Source organism: Girardinichthys multiradiatus, chromosome 1 (genome assembly GCF_021462225.1).
Source record: "Girardinichthys multiradiatus isolate DD_20200921_A chromosome 1, DD_fGirMul_XY1, whole genome shotgun sequence".
NCBI lineage: Eukaryota > Metazoa > Chordata > Actinopteri > Cyprinodontiformes > Goodeidae > Girardinichthys > Girardinichthys multiradiatus.
This window is the reverse complement of record NC_061794.1, coordinates 3,765,862-3,784,611: the sequence shown is the minus strand read 5'-3', so window position 1 is coordinate 3,784,611 and position 18,750 is coordinate 3,765,862. Positions and strand designations below refer to the sequence as shown.

At 42.9% G+C, this 18,750-nt stretch overlaps 1 protein-coding gene across 1 annotated transcript in view; it reads left to right on the top strand.

Moving 5' to 3' along the window:
* Nucleotides 1-9,037, top strand: part of skia (v-ski avian sarcoma viral oncogene homolog a) — a 91,102-nt gene extending 82,065 nt beyond the window's left edge. Inside the window, exons 6-7 of the mRNA XM_047364463.1 lie at nt 2,925-3,155; nt 5,937-9,037. Of these exons, the coding sequence (XP_047220419.1) occupies nt 2,925-3,155; nt 5,937-6,107 (402 nt within the window). The 3' untranslated portion in view covers nt 6,108-9,037. The remainder of the gene's footprint in view (nt 1-2,924; nt 3,156-5,936) is intronic.
* Nucleotides 9,038-18,750: the final 9,713 nt, after the last annotated feature.

The window sequence follows — 18,750 nt, the reverse complement described above, 5'->3', positions numbered from 1 at the left end:
ACAACACCTTCACACTCAGCCAGCGGCTCAGAGGAATGAAACTTTCTGTCAGCCCACACATAACCTGAACCCCTGACTAACATCCCTCTGCTCTCAGGTGGCTCTGGCTCGTAAACAAAGCTTCAATCCTCCAGGATGGCAGCCCAAATTATTCAACCCCCCTGAAAATCAAGTTTCTTGGCAAAATGTCCAAACTAGCAGCAAACCAAACAAGAAAAATTTAAATAGCTCAACTTAACTAATCTTACAAGTGGTTTCTTAAAATTAAAAAGCTACTTTTATTGACTACTGAACTCTTACCCGCTTCATGCCAAGCATGTTTAGTATGCAGTAGAGCACCTTTTGCTGTGATCATCTGCTCTAGATGTGATTCATAACCAGACGCTAGCTTTTGGCAACGATCTTGAGGAATAAAATCCCAGTCCTCATGGATCAAGGCCTCCTGTTTGAAGGTTCAATGGTATGAAAGCTCCTGCTTCCCTACATAATCCATGACATTCTCACCCACCCCAGGATATTCTGATCCCGAACAGAACCCATCTTGTGCTGGTTTCCTGTGCCATATAAAGCAAAGCAGCCCCAGAGCATCACTGCGCCACTGCTATGCTGCACCGTAGACAAGGTGTTCTATTCAGAATAAGCTTTATTCTTCCTCCTCCATACATACCACTAATCCATAGACCTGAAATATTCCAGTTTGACTCATTGCTGTCTAGAATTTCAAAACCCCTTTGGCTTGTAGTTGGGACGAAGGCTCACATTTAATTTTCTTGCTGCGTCAGTAGGTGTGTAGATCCTAAAGTTCAGGCAGAGAAATGTTCAGCATTTAGTTCGGGCCTTACTGTGGAAACTGCTGCCACCAAGTCTTCCTGCAGGTCTTTTGCAGTCAGTTTGGGGTTTTAATAGGCTTCTCTTTCTGCCACCATGTAGCATAGCCACTGTTCCTTTAACCTTAAACTTGTGAACTTTGCTTCCAGTCTCTCCAGGAACATCCAGGGTCTTTGCTGTCTGTTTTTATCCCTTTCCATGTTTGTGATCTTTTCATTTTTTACAACATACAGGTCCTTCTCAAAATATTAGCATATTGTGATAAAGTTAATTATTTTCCATAATGTCATGATGAACATTTGACATTCATATATTTTAGATTCATTGCACACTAACTGAAATATTTCAGGTCTTTTATTGTCTTAATACGGATGATTTTGGCATACAGCTCATGAAAACCCAAAATTCCTATCTCACAAAATTAGCATATTTAATCCGACCAATAAAAGAAAAGTGTTTTTAATACAAAAAACGTCAACCTTCAAATAATCATGTACAGTTATGCACTCAATACTTGGTCGGGAATCCTTTGGCAGAAATGACTGCTTCAATGCAGCGTGGCATGGAGGCAATCAGCCTGTGGCACTGCTGAGGTCTTATGGAGGCCCAGGATGCTTCGATAGCGGCCTTTAGCTCATCCAGAGTGTTGGGTCTTGAGTCTCTCAACGTTCTCTTTACAATATCCCACAGATTCTCTATGGGGTTCAGGTCAGGAGAGTTGGCAGGCCAATTGAGCACAGTGATACCATGGTCAGTAAATCATTTACCAGTGGTTTTGGCACTGTGGGCAGGTGCCAGGTTGTGCTGAAAAATGAAATCTTCATCTCCATAAAGCTTTTCAGCACATGGAAGCATGAAGTGCTCCAAAATCTCCTGATAGCTAGCTGCATTGACCCTGCCCTTGATAAAACACAGTGGACCAACACCAGCAGCTGACACGGCACCCAGACCATCACTGACTGTGGGTACTTGACACTGGACTTCTGGCATTTGGCATTCCCTTCTCCCCAGTATTCCTCCAGACTCTGGCACCTTGATTTCCGAATGACATGCAGAATTTGCTTTCATCCGAAAAAAGTACTTTGGACCACTGAGCAACAGTCCAGTGCTGCTTCTCTGTAGCCCAGGTCAGGCGCTTCTGCTGCTGTTTCTGGTTCAAAAGTGGCTTGACCTGGGGAATGCGGCACCTGTAGCCCATTTCCTGCACACGCCTGTGCACGGTGGCTCTGGATGTTTCTACTCCAGACTCAGTCCACTGCTTCCGCTGGTCCCCCAAGGTCTGGAATCGGCCCTTCTCCACAATCTTCCTCAGGGTCCGGTCACCTCTTCTCGTTGTGCAGCGTTTTCTGCCACACTTTTTCCCTCCCACAGACTTCCCACTGAGGTACCTTGATACAACACTCTGGGAACAGCCTATTCGTTCGGAAATTTCTTTCTGTGTCTTACCCTCTTGCTTGAGCGTGTCAATAGTGGCCTTCTGGACAGCAGTCAGGTCGGCAGTCTTACCCATGATTGGGGTTTTGAGTGATGAACCAGGCTGGGAGTTTTAAAGGCCTCAGGAATCTTTTGCAGGTGTTTAGAGTTAACTCGTTGATTCAGATGATTAGGTTCATAGCTCGTTTAGAGACCCTTTTAATGATATGCTAATTTTGTGAGATAGGAATTTTGGGTTTTCATGAGCTGTATGCCAAAATCATCCGTATTAAGACAATAAAAGACCTGAAATATTTCAGTTAGTGTGCAATGAATCTAAAATATATGAATGTTAAATTTTCATCATTACATTATGGAAAATAATTAACTTTATCACAATATGCTAATATTTTGAGAAGGACCTGTAAAATAAAACATTACAGTCCAGGTATCCAGGTGTTTTAGCACATGCACTCCTAATGCAACTAATAATTGGTTTGTTTCAGGTGAGGCCGAGACAACCATGTGCTGTTATGAATGATTCTATTCCAGAGGATGAATAAGTTGGAGACTATATGGGTTGCTAATAAACCTAATGAGCAGTGTGATAACTTCAGTTATCTGTCAGATACAGTAATATTCCCAGATTCTCTAGTGTAACTTTTGCAATCTCTTCTTCACAGGAGTTGGAATTCTTGCGGGTGGCAAAAAAGGAGAAGCTTCGAGAGGCCACCGAGGCGAAGCGCAGCCTGAGGAAGGAAATCGAGCGTCTGCGAGCCGAGAGTGAGAAGAAGATGAAGGAGGCAAACGAGTCGCGGATCCGTCTGAAGAGGGAGCTGGAGCAGGCCAGGCAGCTGCGAGTCTGTGATAAAGGTTGCGAGGCCGGCCGCCTCCGCGCTAAATACTCCACACAGGTCAGTTAAAGCTCATTGAAGGAGCCTCACTGACATTCTGAGTTCCAAATGCTTTAGGATGATAGGAAACATTTAACAACCTTGAAACAAAACTGAATCAAGCCCCGGTTTAATAGCTGAACGGGCCTAAACATGCTGTAAATGGCAGTTTGATTGTCTCACTTTAGGGCAGGACGGAGACAAGAAACAAAGTTTCTCTTCCTTCCAGGCTGAAATGAACAGGTGTAGTAAGATCACTGCCCTCTTGAAGAGGAAACAGGAAGAGACTTCAGCTTCCCCAAGGCGGCATTAGACAAAACAAGACAGAGGCTGTGATCTCCAGCTGCGTCTGTGTCCTCCCTGCAGAGACGGCAGCCATCTCTGGGATGAGAAGTTTTCACTGCAGCCAGGAAAAGAAACAGTTACAACTGTAGTCTTGGAATATATACAGGTCCTTCTCAAAATATTAGCATATTGTGATAAAGTTAATTATTTTCCATAATGTAATGACGAAAATTTAACATTCATACATTTTAGATTCATTGCACACTAACTGAAATATTTCAGGTCTTTTATTGTCTTAATACAGATGATTTTGGCATACAGCTCATGAAAACCCAAAATTCCTATCTCACAAAATTAGCATATTTTATCCGACCAATAAAAGAAAAGTGTTTTTAATACAAAAAACGTCAACCTTCAAATAATCATGTACAGTTATGCACTCAATGCTTGGTCGGGAATCCTTTTGCAGAAATGACTGCTTCAATGCGGCGTGGCATGGAGGCAATCAGCCTGTGGCACTGCTGAGGTCTTATGGAGGCCCAGGATGCTTCGATAGCGGCCTTTAGCTCATCCAGAGTGTTGGGTCTTGAGTCTCTTCACAATATCCCACAGATTCTCTATGGGGTTCAGGTCAGGAGAGTTGGCAGGCCAATTGAGCACAGTGATACCATGGTCAGTAAACCATTTACCAGTGGTTTTGGCACTGTGAGCAGGTGTCAGGTCGTGCTGAAAAATGAAATCTTCATCTCCAGAAAGCTTTTCGGCAGATGGAAGCATGAAGTGCTCCAAAATCTCCTGATAGCTAGCTGCATTGACCCTGTCCTTGATAAAACACAGTGGACCAACACCAGCAGCTGACACGTCACCCCAGACCATCACTGACTGTGGGTACTTGACATTGGACTTCTGGCATTTTGGCATTTCCTTCTCCCCAGTCTTCCTCCAGACTCTGGCACCTTGATTTCCGAATGACATGCAGAATTTGCTTTCATCCGAAAAAAGTACTTTGGACCACTGAGCAACAGTCCAGTGCTGCTTCTCTGTAGCCCAGGTCTGGCGCTTCTGCCGCTGTTTCTGGTTCAAAAGTGGCTTGACCTGGGGAATGCGGCACCTGTAGCCCATTTCCTGCACACGCCTGTGCACGGTGGCTCTGGATGTTTCTACTCCAGACTCAGTCCACTGCTTCCGTAGGTCCCCCAAGGTCTGGAATCGGCCCTTCTCCACAATCTTCCTCAGGGTCCGGTCACCTCTTCTCATTGTGCAGCGTTTTCTGCCACACTTTTTCCTTCCCACAGACTTCCCACTGAGGTGCCTTGATACAGCACTCTGGGAACAGCCTATTCGTTCAGAAATTTCTTTCTGTGTCTTACCCTCTTGCTTGAGGGTGTCAATAGTGGCCTTCTGGACAGCAGTCAGGTCGGCAGTCTTACCCATGATTGGGGTTTTGAGTGATGAACCAGGCTGGGAGTTTTAAAGGCCTCAGGAATCTTTTGCAGGTGTTTAGAGTTAACTCGTTGATTCAGATGATTAGGTTCATAGCTCGTTTAGAGACCCTTTTAATGATATGCTAATTTTGTGAGATAGGAATTTTGGGTTTTCATGAGCTGTATGCCAAAATCATCCGTATTAAGACAATAAAAGACCTGAAATATTTCAGTTAGTGTGCAATGAATCTAAAATATATAAATGTTAAATTTTCATCATTACATTATGGAAAATAATGAACTTTATCACAATATGCTAATATTTTGAGAAGGACCTGTATAAGTATAAATAAGTCTGTCAACTTCAGCAGCAAAGGTTTACTACTTAGGTATAGTTCTCCATTTAATTACCACTGTTTAGATTAAGAGGTGTGAGATGTCCTGTCTGTACTTAGAGTAACGTCATCCAGGGAACGCAGCATCTTCAGTCAATGAGAAGACTTTCAAATTATAACCTGACATTATGTTGGCATGGTTAAACATCTCAATATGTTAGAGACTTTAACTTGAGGGATAATGGTGCACGTTATGCCAACTTGGGAAAAGCAGTGGCCGTTTACCCCCAATCAACTACTTTGTGTTGCTTCACCCTAGCGCAGAAGTTTGTCCACGGTTTCTGTGGTGCTTGGCTTCACAGTTGATAGCGCCACCAACTGTTCATTGGCTGTAAGTCTTTATTTGGGCGCCACAGCAAATGGTTCCAAATGACAGTAATGTGAGCTGTTAATTAATCATTAGCTGCTCTGTGGACATGATGAAATGTTCTGTCTGAGAATGGACCGCTGCTGTAAACTGTTAAGGACCAGTTTTATCAGACCTCACAATGCAAGAAAATGACACTTTTAACTCAGTGAATTCTAAAGAGAACTGGGCTATGAATTATTTCAGTTAATATCTGAACCTGCTTAAGGGATGTTGTGTCTCTATTCTACATGAAGACACAACAAAGCTGTTTGTTTTAGGTTTATTTAAATCGAATGGAAGGTTTTATTTCTCGGCCCAACTTCAGCTGACTCCTCCTTGTGTTTTCCAGATTGAGGACCTCCAGATGAAGCTGCAACATGCCGAGGCCGACCGCGAACAGCTGAGAGCCGACCTGCTGCAGGAGCGGGAAGCCAGGGAGCACCTGGAAAGAGTGGTAAAGGAACTACAACAGCAGCTCTGGTCCAAATCCAGCAGCAAAGAGGCGCCCCCCAACAAGTAACCCAGAGACAAGCCTCTGCACTCAATCATTCCCCCTCATTGCTCTCATCCCACATGACACAGCCTGCCTGCTTCAGGAAGTAAAACACTCCCTGGAGCTCATGGTACCACTGTCACTAACACCTGCCCCCAAAACATCCAGAACAATTCAGGAAAAGTTTCCATCAGAGAAAATCCACAGAGCATTCCTCATGCAGACCCATGAAGAGTGAAGGGAGTGATTCCCTTTGAGACCAGAGGCAGCCACAAGGACACGTTTCTAAATCAAGCACTGACTGACTCACACCTTTCACACTCTCAGAACCGAGGAGATGGAGTGCACAGAGTGCAGCTGCGCCTGACCAGGAAATAAGACGAGACTCCCAGTCCGTCATATTATATTACAGCTGCAGAGAGGCGTTACAGCGGATCAGCCGAGAGGACAGCACCAGAACAACCACCCCCGCCAAAAAAAAAAAACAGCTTCCACCATTGTCTCCGTTGGCTGTAAGCAGGTGGAGACTTTTCAAGACATTAGAAGCTATTTAAGAGACTACATAGCGACATGTACAGGAAGAAAATCTGCTTTATTAGAGCTGTTGGAGTGGAGAATAGAAACTATACAAATAAATACAAACAAGAAACGCAGCAGATGTAAATTCCAGCGTGGCTTTGTTTTTGCAACCTTCTGACATTTTCTTTTATTCACACGGATCTTTGGCTCCAGATCCAACCTTCAATTAAGGAACAGTTAAAGGCACCTTTTCTGTTTTTACTGAGCACTTGTGTTGGAAGGTCAGTCTCAAACACATCCACTCTGGTTACCATAGTTTTCCTTTGGTTTTTTGAAGCGTTTCTCTCCGATGTGAGTGTGGCCTTGTGTTCTTGTAATGTTGCATGTTTTTACTCCAGACTGGCTTCTCTATCTGGGAAGTTTCAGTGTGCTGGACGGATGCTCCTGTCAAAAACAACAAAATGTCTGTTCAATAAGTTAAAGTATGTAAATAAAAATTGGTTCCTTTTGTTTTGTATTTTACAGTAATGAATCGCACTTTGTCAGACTTTGTTAGAATGCATTTTACTCCCATGACTGTCATACGTTTTCCACAGCAGTGGACACAGAACTAAGTGAGTGTTTAGTTGAATACATGCTGGTAAACCAGGAGGCTGCTCCGTTTTCCAACAGCAGAGAATATTGTACATAAACACAAAGGAAAAATGTCCAGCAGTCAGGACTTTTCAGGAAGTTTTGAGTGGCTCATATTCCTGCAGGCTGAACTGTTACAGGAGCACGAACAAAAAGATGAGTTGTTGATGCTGTTTTTTAATGTGGAGAAACTTTTATTGCTTGTCTGTTATGTTCACATTTTATTTTCAATACAGATCTCATATTTTGTTTATGCATGAGAAATGAAAAAGTTTTGCCATTCATATAGTCACTTATTGGGCATTGATACTGTACATGTAAGGATTTTATTGTGTTATGCAATATAAAGCAACTTGTCTTTTTTGGTATTAAATAAAAGCCACATGCCATTTTTAAATTAACTTCACACTTACAAAAAAAATGATTAAACGAGGAAAATAAAAAACGAGCGCAATGCTGGACAACCTTAAGTGCCTGAACATGGGCTCAAGGTTTCCAGAGTCAGAAACCTGATGTCATCACGTTCCCATTTGCAGGTTTTAAAATGAAGAGGCCCTTCTTCACTCAGCAGCGCTTTAATCAGTATTTCCTTGAATCAGCAGTTTACAGATGCAGAAAACAGTCCAACAGATGCTAATGGGCTGAAAATGTTTTTCTTGTTTCTTAATCAGTAATATGCATGCTGGAAGGAGATTTTATAAAACATCCCAAAAAAGCCACTTACTTGGTAAATTGTTACTATGGGTTGTACATAATAACCTTAGTCGTTGAGTTTGATGATGTAACTGGAGGCAGACGTGTCCTGGATAATAATGAGGGCGTTATGTGGGAACGGCCCTCTCCTTATCCAGCGTTACAGATGTTGCCTCCTGCTCCAGCAGACTTTAATTGGTACATGTTTCTAGTAGTTTTTACACTTCGTATCCTCTATGTTCTGGTTTTCTATGACAGAGGAGGCGATAACATTCGGCTTTTTGCTCTCCAGTTCAAAACAAACAAAAAAAATAAGCAATTTAATGAGGTCTTGTTTTCTAAAGGAGAATTGTTTTTCTAAGTCATGGGCAGCAGAACAGCAATAACAGTCCATATTAATCGGCCAAATACTAGCCAGTGTAAAGATTTACACATGTAAATATCTGTTTTTCATTTACGTATATATTGTGTAATAAATGTACATGGTGTTTCTGTTTTGAAAAACATATCTTTTCTTACAGCGGCTGTTTGCTTTCATTTTCTGTTGAGTGTTTTCCTTATTTTTAAGTTTGGGTTTTAATGAAAATCATTCATGAAAATTTCAGGAACAGCTGATGCAGAGAATATTCTTTCCATAACCATTTTCTCCTGTTTTCTCTCTTCCCTTATTACTTTCCAATGAATGAACTTTTTCACCACTTCATATAGATTTTGAACGAATGTTTAGCATCATATAGCCAGCCCACATGACTTTGCCACCTAGCAGATTGTCCTTCCCCTTCACCCTCAAGTATCATTTTTAGCCCTGTGCTGCTGCTGATGCTATATACAATTCTAGAAATATTTTTATGTAAGAGGCAAGCTTTCTCATGTATTAATGCCACATATATAGTATGAAAAGAAGCTTAGCTTATTCATCGATGTCCCTTTTTCCCCCTTGTTTTTTTCCCTTCCTCGAACAGCACTGTTCCCTTTCTTTAACGACTCGGACTATATTGTAAAGTAAAGACTTTATAAAATCATGTTTGAAAATAGCCATGCTTCTATACTACAGTGACTGAATGTACAGTGTATAGATGCATTACCAGAAATAAAGTTGTTTGTCGAGATTAGATGACCCAGTCTCTTATTTCTGTTGTCTGTTTGGGAAACAATATCATTTCTAATTATTCTCCAAATAATTACAGACTACATGCTTTGTTTTTGCATTTGATTAGCCCAGCAAATGATTCAGTTCAGTGAAAAATATAGTGGCTTGTAAAAGTTTTCAAACCCCTTGAACTTTTCCACTTATTGTCACATTACAACCACGGACATAAATATATTTAATTGTAATTTTAGGTGAAAGACCAACACAAAGCGGTGTATAATAGAGAAGTAGAACGAAAATTATACAGGATTTAAAAAATGTTTTATAAATAAAAAAACGAAAACTCCTGTGTGTAAAAGTATTCAGCCCTGTTTACTCTGAGTGCAACCAATTGCCTTAAGAAGTTGGCTGATGATTGCTAATAACTAAATAGAGTCCACCTGTGCATAATCTAATCTCAGTACAAATACAGCTGCTCTATGACGACCTCAGAGGTTGGTTAAGAGAATATTGGGGAGCAAACAGCATCGGGAAGTCCAAGGAACACACCAGACAGGTCAGGGATAAAGTTGTGGAGAAGTTTAAAGCAGGCTTAGGCTATAAAAAGGTTTCCCAAGCTTTGAACATCTCAGGGAGCTCTGTTCAATCCATCATCCAGAAATGGAAAGAGTATGGCATAACTGTAAACCTACCAAGACAAGGCCATCCACCTAAACTTACAGGCCGAACAAGGAGAACACTGATCAGAGATGCAGCCAAGAGGCCCATGGTGACTCTGGATGAACTGCAGAAATCCACAGCTCAGGTGGGGGAATCTGTCCACAGGACAACTATTAGTCGTGCACTGCACAAATGTGGTCTTTATGGAAGAGTGGCAAGAAGAAAGCCATTGTTAAAACCAGAAGAAGCTCTGTTTGCAGTTTGCCAGAAGCCATGTTAGGAACTCAGCAAACATGTGGAAGAAGGTGCTTTGGTCAGATGAGACCAAAATTGAACTTTTTGTCCAAAATGCAAAAAGCTATGTGTGGCGGAGAACTAACACTGCCCACCACTGGTGGTGGCAGCGTCATGCTCTGAGGCTGCTTCTCTTCAGCAGGGACAGGGAAGGTGATCAGAGTTAATGGGAAGATGGATGGAGCCAAATTCAGGGCAACCTTGGAAGAAAACCTGTTGGAGTCTGCTTGAGACTGGGGTGGAGGTTCACTTTCCAGCAGGACAACGACCCTAAACATAAAGCCAGGGCTACAATAGAATGGTTTAAGTTTGTGCTTGAAATAACATGCCCAAATTTAATTGGGTTTTTCACAGCAATTACAAACTCAAAATAAATAATCTTGGTATCAAATAAAAGTTAAAACTAAGGAGATTGCGCCAATAGTGTAAATATCACAGTAGCTGCTATTATAAGGATGGAACACAGAAAAAAGTTAGTTACTTTCTCTAGCCAGAAGTTTTTTTTTTTTTTTTTTTTACAAACTTTTTAAAACCCTAAATCCACTTGTGGACATCATTGGTGCAAAGATTGATGCAGCTGATTTAAACTAAAGCAAAGTTACAGAACTTTTAGTAAAGACATGGCTAGACGTTTTGCCCATTGGCACAGTATGGAACATGTTGCCACCATTTACAAAAATAGTGTTTTTACTTGCAAAACTTTTTTTTACATGTCTAGGGTAGTTCATTTTAACATATTCGTTTCTTAAATTACCGATATTTATCTTCTTTTTTCAATAAAACACGGAGAAACTACTCTCTTTTGCTCCAAGAGCATCACATTCACTGACAGGCAGCTTTACGCAGGGCAATAACTCGAGTTTGGTTGGTCCGAATTGCACAAATGACCCTCTTTTTAATCCGTAGAGCCAATAGAATCAGACTACACCAACCTGATTGACCTCAGTCCCACAAATCACCAGCTGTAAAAAGACGAAGACCTGTGACGCAGACTTCTCCGTCGAACAAGTTCTATGGAACATGAAGCAGGAAATGTACTACTTCCGCTTGAAAAGTACACTGGGAGATGTAGTTACTCGATAAAAATAAAAACGGAACGCCGGAATATTCTTTTAGGAGAATATTCATTCGTGAATGATAATTCTGGTCTGCTTTTGCTGCTGGTTTGCTAAATCCTGGGTGGATTGTGATAAAACTTATTTTTCGGAATCTGTGAGGGGTGTGCCGTCTGCAGATGCTGTTTGTGTGTGTGCAAGCTGCCGGGAGGGCAGCTGTGACGGCATTCTCTGGAGTTTGATTACTTTCTGATTCAACTGCTTGTAGTTTTAACTGTGTTTGGTGTTCGTAGAAGTGGTTTATTTCAGCTTTTAGCCAAGAGTCTGACGTTTTAGAGGATACCACTGTTATGGATGTATGATTATATGGCCTTTTCTAATAATCTCTTTGCTGCCCTAATTAAATATCTCTGCCCTTGTTGCTTATCTGCCGCACCGCTCACTGCTACAGCTTACACAACATAACTGTTGATATCACATAAGATGCAACACATAGTCAAAGATAAACTGATACAAGAGGATGACACCCTTTAGGAGGGTTAAGAACAGGCAAAGATAAAAGCAGGACTCACGCTCCATTCTTTGCTCCTCTCAATATTTCACAAGGTAAATACTTTGCTGGTTTTACTGGTTGGGTTTCGGAACTGGAGAGAAACGGTGGTGGTGCACAGGGAGGAACGACAGTAAAAACTCCCATTTTACAACACCACACATATCTACAGGGGTTAGACAATGAAACTGAAACACCTGTCATTTTAGTGTGGGAGGTTTCATGGCTAAATTGGACCAGCCTGGTAGCCAGTCTTCATTGATTGCACATTGCACCAGTAAGAGCAGAGTGTGAAGGTTCAATTAGCAGGGTAAGAGCACAGTTTTGCTCAAAATATTGAAATGCACACAACATTATGGGTGACATACCAGAGTTCAAAAGAGGACAAATTGTTGGTGCACGTCTTGCTGGCGCATCTGTGACCAAGACAGCAAGTCTTTGTGATGTATCAAGAGCCACGGTATCCAGGGTAATGTCAACATACCACCAAGAAGGACAAAACACATCCAACAGGATTAACTGTGGACGCAAGAGGAAGCTGTCTGAAAGGGATGTTCGGGTGCTAACCCAGATTGTATCCAAAAAACATAAAACCACGGCTGCCCAAATCACGGCAGAATTAAATGTGCACCTCAACTCTCCTGTTTCCACCAGAACTGTCCGTCGGGAGCTCCACAGGGTCAATATACACAGCCAGGCTGCTATAGCCAAACCTTTGGTCACTCATGCCAATGCCAAATGTCGGTTTCAATGGTGCACGGAGCGCAAATCTTGGGCTGTGGACAATGTGAAACATGTATTGTTCTCTGATGAGTCCACCTTTACTGTTTTTCCCACATCCGGGAGAGTTACGGTGTGGAGAAACCCCAAAGAAGCGTACCACCCAGACTGTTGCATGCCCAGAGTGAAGCATGGGGGTGGATCAGTGATGGTTTGGGCTGCCATATCATGGCATTCCCTTTGCCCAATACTTGTGCTAGATGGACGTGTCACTGCCAAGGACTACCGAAGCATTCTTGAGGACCATGTACATCCAATGGTTCAAACATGATCCATCTTCTGAGAACAATAAAAGGTTTGAGAACAACCTTCATTCTAAACAGTCTTCTCCTAAATTGCCAGAGAAAAAGCGCCCCACCGGACCAAGAACCCCTATAGTGGGCAACACAGCTGTGGATGGGATTAAAAAGTTCTGCAACACGAAAAACACAGAAGGTATTATTGGTACCAGTAATGTGGTGTCCGATATCTCAGAGAATATTCTTGCAATCACAGAAAAGCGCCCGTCTCTGGAAAACCTCATTAGAGCGCCTGAAAAACTGGGTTGGCCTTTGTGGTACAGCACTCAATTGGTTTAAATCCTACTTGAAGGACAGGGACTTTTTTGTGTCAGTAGGTAACTTTACATCAGAGACCACAAAAATCCCTTGTGGCGTTCCCCAAGGGTCCATCTTAGGGCCCCTCCTATTCAATATCTGTGACCCTTATCTCATCAAGATGAGTGAGTTTTCGAGAGAACCTCAAGATTTGCCTTTAATTGAGGCTGTTGATATCACGAACTATCTGGCACTTCAAACGTCTTACTACACTAAACAGCAGATGAAAGCCTACAAAAGTCTGGAGGCATAAAACTTTTTTGTCAGCGGGTGGGTCTAGAACCTCGGAACCAAACGGCTCCACGATAATTATCGTTTGGTCTTTGCCAAGGTGAGTGTTAGTTCATATATTCATATATTAGTGGAGATGTTAGCGGTTAGCAGAATTGGCTAAAACAAACATACAACGCCTCTCTACGGCTACATTCACTTAACAATCATTACTACATAAATAGGCATTTCACGACAAACTAATGGTAAACAGAACCACAAAAAAAGAAGTTGGACTGCTACTTACCGCTGACGAAGTGGTCGCTACAGACACTCGCATTAGCAGACTCTGCTCCTCCCGACCGCAGATGTAGATTTGTAATCCACTTTTTAAGTCGTTTTTCGGTTACTTTTTTACATCTTTCACCTTTATGAATGACAACCTTTGGCACACGATAATAATGCTTTTCCTTTTTTCTGCTGGAGCGATCAGCCGTAAACGGCACAAAATATGTGCGTGTTTACAGATGGCAAATCCTCGGCTACTTCACTTCCTGCCCTCCATCTGCATTCCGCGCTCTCGCGGCATAGCTATGTGACGTCACATGAAAGCTAGCTATGAGAAAGAGAGGAGACGTGAGCGGGGGTTGTAATATCAGGAAATCATGGAAGGAGAATAGTGGAGGCTTAGTGGTAGATGAAGATGATGACGCCAGGGGAATGAGCAGAATCAGGGGGAGGTCCGAGTTTGCGAGGTGGATAAGGAGGGCGATGAGGCAAAAGCAGTCAGAGGGTCTTGGCTTGAGCGTTGCAGGACGAACAGGTTCCACAGAGGTGAGAGAAATGAGAAGCCCTAAGGGGTTGCCAGCCGTGAAGGAGATTGTCTGTTGAAGTTTCAGCCAAGCCGAGTGACATGGATTGAGTGACCCAAACCGAACCATTGGTTCCGCCCCTCAGTGACTGCTGAGCGGGCCAGGCCAGTGGCCAGTCCACTGGTTAATGTCCCAGGGCTCCTGATGGCCAGTCTGCCTCTGCTTGTGATGCAAAAAAAGTAATTCAGAATAAAAGTCCTGCTAGCTCGAGATCTAGCTGATGATCACCTCCTCTTTGGTCATGCACGAGGCACTCAGTGGTTGGAGGTTGGTGAGTACCACACTGCGCTTGAGCGGCGGAGAGGCTGGGGTGCTATGGCAGGTGTGCTTGGTCCACCACTGCTCCTAAACAGAAAGAAAAAACAACTCCCAAAAGGTCAGGGATCCCCTCCGGAGAGCCTTAATTCAGCCCAAACCACCACCTCGCCATGGACGCTTTCTCTGCAGTACGCAGAAAAGTGTGTGACGCAGGTAGGCTGGTATATCGGTAAGGTACTACAGTTACTTCCAATGTTGTCTCACTTGCTGAGGATGAAGTAATCATCTTCGGGAGTATGTCAAAGATTTTATTTTTAATAGAATCAATTTTATTTAAAAAGAATCCCAAAAAGTCATGACTGCTGAGAGCTAAGGGAATGGATGGCTCAACAGAGCTATGACTCTGTGTAAGTTTAGCAACTGTACTAAAGAGAAACCAAGTATTATTCTTGTTCTCTTCTATTAATGATGAGAAATAAGCTGTTCTGGCTTGGTGAAGTGTCTTTTTATACAACAGTAGGCTATATTGTCTGATGAAGTAGGAATCCTCTAGGTGCGTTGAGCTCCATTTTCTCTCCAATTTTCTAACATTGTGTTTTAAAGTACGCAGCTCTGAATTAAACCAGGGAGCTAACCTCCTATGAATAATTACCTTCTTTTTCAAGGGGGCTGCATTGTCTAATGCACCACACAGTGAGGAAGTAACACTATGAACAAGATAATCAATTTGTGAAGGGGGAGAAACTAAATTATTGCCCTCCACTGTGCTTTTCTGTGATAAGAAAGAAATGGTAGTGAGTTGAAGGCATTAACCTTCAATTTGCACCTCAAAAAAGACTTATGGTGATGTTAGATTTCTACAAGGGCCTAACGATTATAAGTCAGGAGAGCAGACACATCATGCGAGCTGATTAAAAACAAGAAAAATGTGATATAGTAGCAAACAAATTTAAAGAGCAGGCTTGACAGACAAGGAGTGGCACACGCTGGCGCCATCTTGCCAGAATATGTACAGTACTTTGTGGACCTTGGTTTAGTTTAAAGTGCTAGTAAAACTGGTGCTGGTATTTAGCCTTGGAATGGTTCAATTTTGAAAGCATTAGGAAACCTCACACAGCTCCAGAGACTTGTTGAAGATCTGAGTGAAGATGGAGGCCTGTTGGTCAGTTCAGGCTTACAGGTAGAAGGAGGAGATACTATCAGGTCCTGGAGCTTTCTTGGTCTTCTGAGCCTTTTGACATTTTTCACAGGGGGTCAGAGGGTAGAGGGTTCTGGAGTTGTTGGTGGAGGGTGCAGGTAATCCTTTTCTGCTTGTTGGAGGTGTAATTAGCTGTTTTTCAAACCTGCAGAGGAAGATTTGAGGTAGTCAACCATTCTGGGGGATCATCACAGTAGTTAGTGATAGGCTCCTCCAAACTGCATCTGCTGGGTCGTTACCTGAGAAGCTGCTTGTTAGCTTCTCACTGTAGCTTTTGTTAGCTGCCCTGATCTTCTTGGTCAGTTTGTTTATGGTCTGCTTACATATGGCTCGGTCCCCACTGTTGTAAGCTTCTTCTTTGGTTCGATGCAGCTTTCTTATATGTAAAGTGTTATCAGGTGAGTGAGTGAGCTGTTTTTCAGCCTCTGATGTGCAAAATGGTATATGGACTGAATTTATATAGCACCTTTCCAGTCATACAGACCACTCAAAGCGCTTTACACTACTTTACACTAGAGCCACATTCACCCAATCGCATTCACTAACGTCACACATTTATACACCAATACGCAGATCGGTAGGCAACTTGAGGTTAAGTGCCTTGCCCAGGGGCACATCAACATACAGCAGGAGGAAGCTGGAATCAAACCCACAACCTTCCAATAGCAAGACAACTACTCTTCCTACTGAGCCACAGTCACCTGGCTTGTAAAGGGATATAAAACTGATCAGGACAAATGAGGATAACTCTTGGTGAATAAAAGGGTTTAAAGTTTATAAAACATACAGTACAGACCAAAAGTTTGGACACACCTTCTCATTCAAAGAGTTTTCTTTATTTTCATGACTGAATATTGTAGCTTCACACTGAAGGCATCAAAACTATGAATTAACACATGTGGAATTATATACTGAAAAAAAAAGTGTGAAACAACTGAAAATATGTCTTATATTCTAGGTTCTTCAAAGTAGCCACCTTTTGCTTTGATTACTGCTCCGCACACTCTTGGCATTCTGTTGATGAGCTTAAAGAGGTAGTCACTTGAAATGGTTTTCCAACAGTCTTGAAGGAGTTCCCAGAGATGCTTAGCACTTGTTGGCCCTTTTGCCTTCACTCTGCGCTCCAGCTCACCCCAAACCATCTCAATTGGGTTCAGGTCCGGTGACTGTGGAGGCCTGTGGCCTGTGGAGACTGAGGAGTAATGATGGCCACTCGTTTTTCTTTACTTAGCTGCTTTTTTCTTGCCATAATACAAATTCTAACAGTCTATTCAGTAGGACTGTCAGCTGTGTACTGTATCCACCTCCTGCACAACACAACTGATGGTCCCAACCCCATTTATAAGGCTTGAAATCCCACTTATTAAACCTGACAGGGCACACTTGTGAAGTGAAAACCATTTCAGGTGACTACCTCTTGATGCTCATCAAAAGAATGCCAAGAGTGTGCGTAGCAGTAATCAAAGCAAAAGGTGGCTACTTTGAAGAACCTAGAATATAAGACATATTTTCAGTTGTTTCACACTTTTTTGTTCAGTATATAATTCCACGTGTGTTAATTCATAGTTTTGATGCCTTCAGTGTTTAGCTACAATATTCATAGTCATGAAAATAAAGAAAACTCTTTGAATGAGAAGGTGTGTCCAAACTTTTGGTCTGTACTGTATGTGACACTGTGACATCAGTACATCAACCTTTGTTTACCTGCCCTGCTCACCAATATCTCAGTAAAGTCAGTGTCCTTTTTATTGGTCTGATTTAATACACAAATATACTGGAAATTGAATTTTGGATTTTCATTAACCTTAGGGCAAAATAAACAGAAATAAACCCTCAAAATATTTATTTCTGTGAGGAATTGATCTATTTAAGATTCACTTTTGAACTGAATTAGTGAATTATTTCAATGTTGCTGCCACAGTTTGTGGAGTTGAAGGACCAAAGTGGCAACAGGATTTCATCAGGTGAATAATGAATGGATATATTTTATAGGATGACTTACAGGACATAAAGAAAACACAGGAACCAGGGAGACGGCAACGCCTACGACAACAGATGACCCAACTGTGAGGGACTGAAAACAGGAACTTCAATACAACTGAGGTGAAATAAAAATACATGGAAAACAGGTGGGTGCAATTATCGAAACACAAAAAGGTTTGGATGATGACATTACCCCTCCCTCAAGATACAAGACACCCCCATGAGTCCAAGAAAAAAAAAAAGAAAACAAAACAACCCTGTCCAGGCTGGCTGAGGGGGCCTCCAAGGGAGGGTAAGAAAACTAAACAAAAACCCAAAGTTCCCAGAAGTCATCCCGCAAAGTCTGTTGAGTTCTGACGATTGGCGGCGGTTATGCAGGAACTTTGGAGGCCGCAGACAGTGCATGGGGAACCCTTAGAGAACCTTCCCAGGAGGTCAGCAAAGGGGCTCTGGAGAGAGAAACCCATGGCTGGCCTATGAAGCCTGGCACCCACGGAGAAGCTCAGGAACAGGGACAGGAGCTTTGGAGTAGGAACAGGAGGCGGGTCCACCTGGACACCTTTGTCAAAGAACTCAAGAGCAGGAACACGAGGCGGGTCCACCTGGACACACACATCGGAGAACTGAGAACTGAAGCACAAGGCGGCAGCAGCAGCTTGAGGCAAGGAGTGGGTACTGGCGCTCTGAGGCAGCTTAGCGCAGGCTCTAGCGCTTTCAGGCAGGAAGGAGCAGGCTCAGGGACCTTTAAGAGGCTTGGGGCAGTGGAGAAGCACCTGGAGAAGGAGTGGGGGTGTCCTGGCTATGTGTTTCACATCTGTAATGCATGGGCTGAGTGGTGTCTCAGTGTCTGGACATGGGGTGCATCCAGCGGGTTCACCAGAGTATGCTGATGGGGTGCCCCTGACTGATGCACCGCAGCATGCTGATGGGATGGCGACCAACCAGACCAACCAGATGTCGGTCGGTCCCTCAGAGACTGGAGAGAGGCGAGGTGGCTGTAGCGTCGAACCCTGTTGCCCCAGGCAGAGAACGTGCGAGCTGTCAAGCCAAGGTTCTTGCTGACGTCCTTTTTGCCAGGCTGAAAGACCATGCTGAGAAGGCAGAGAGGAGGCATACCGCCACTGGCTGTACCCTGAAAAGTCTTCTCCATTTTTCCGGCAGCAGTGGAGAAGGCAGAAGCTCCATTTAATCTCCAATTAAGTTCATTATCTTCTCCAGCTGCTGCAGGATCTACCAGAGAGCTTATGTATTCTTCCTGCCTGCTTGGTCCATTTTCTGA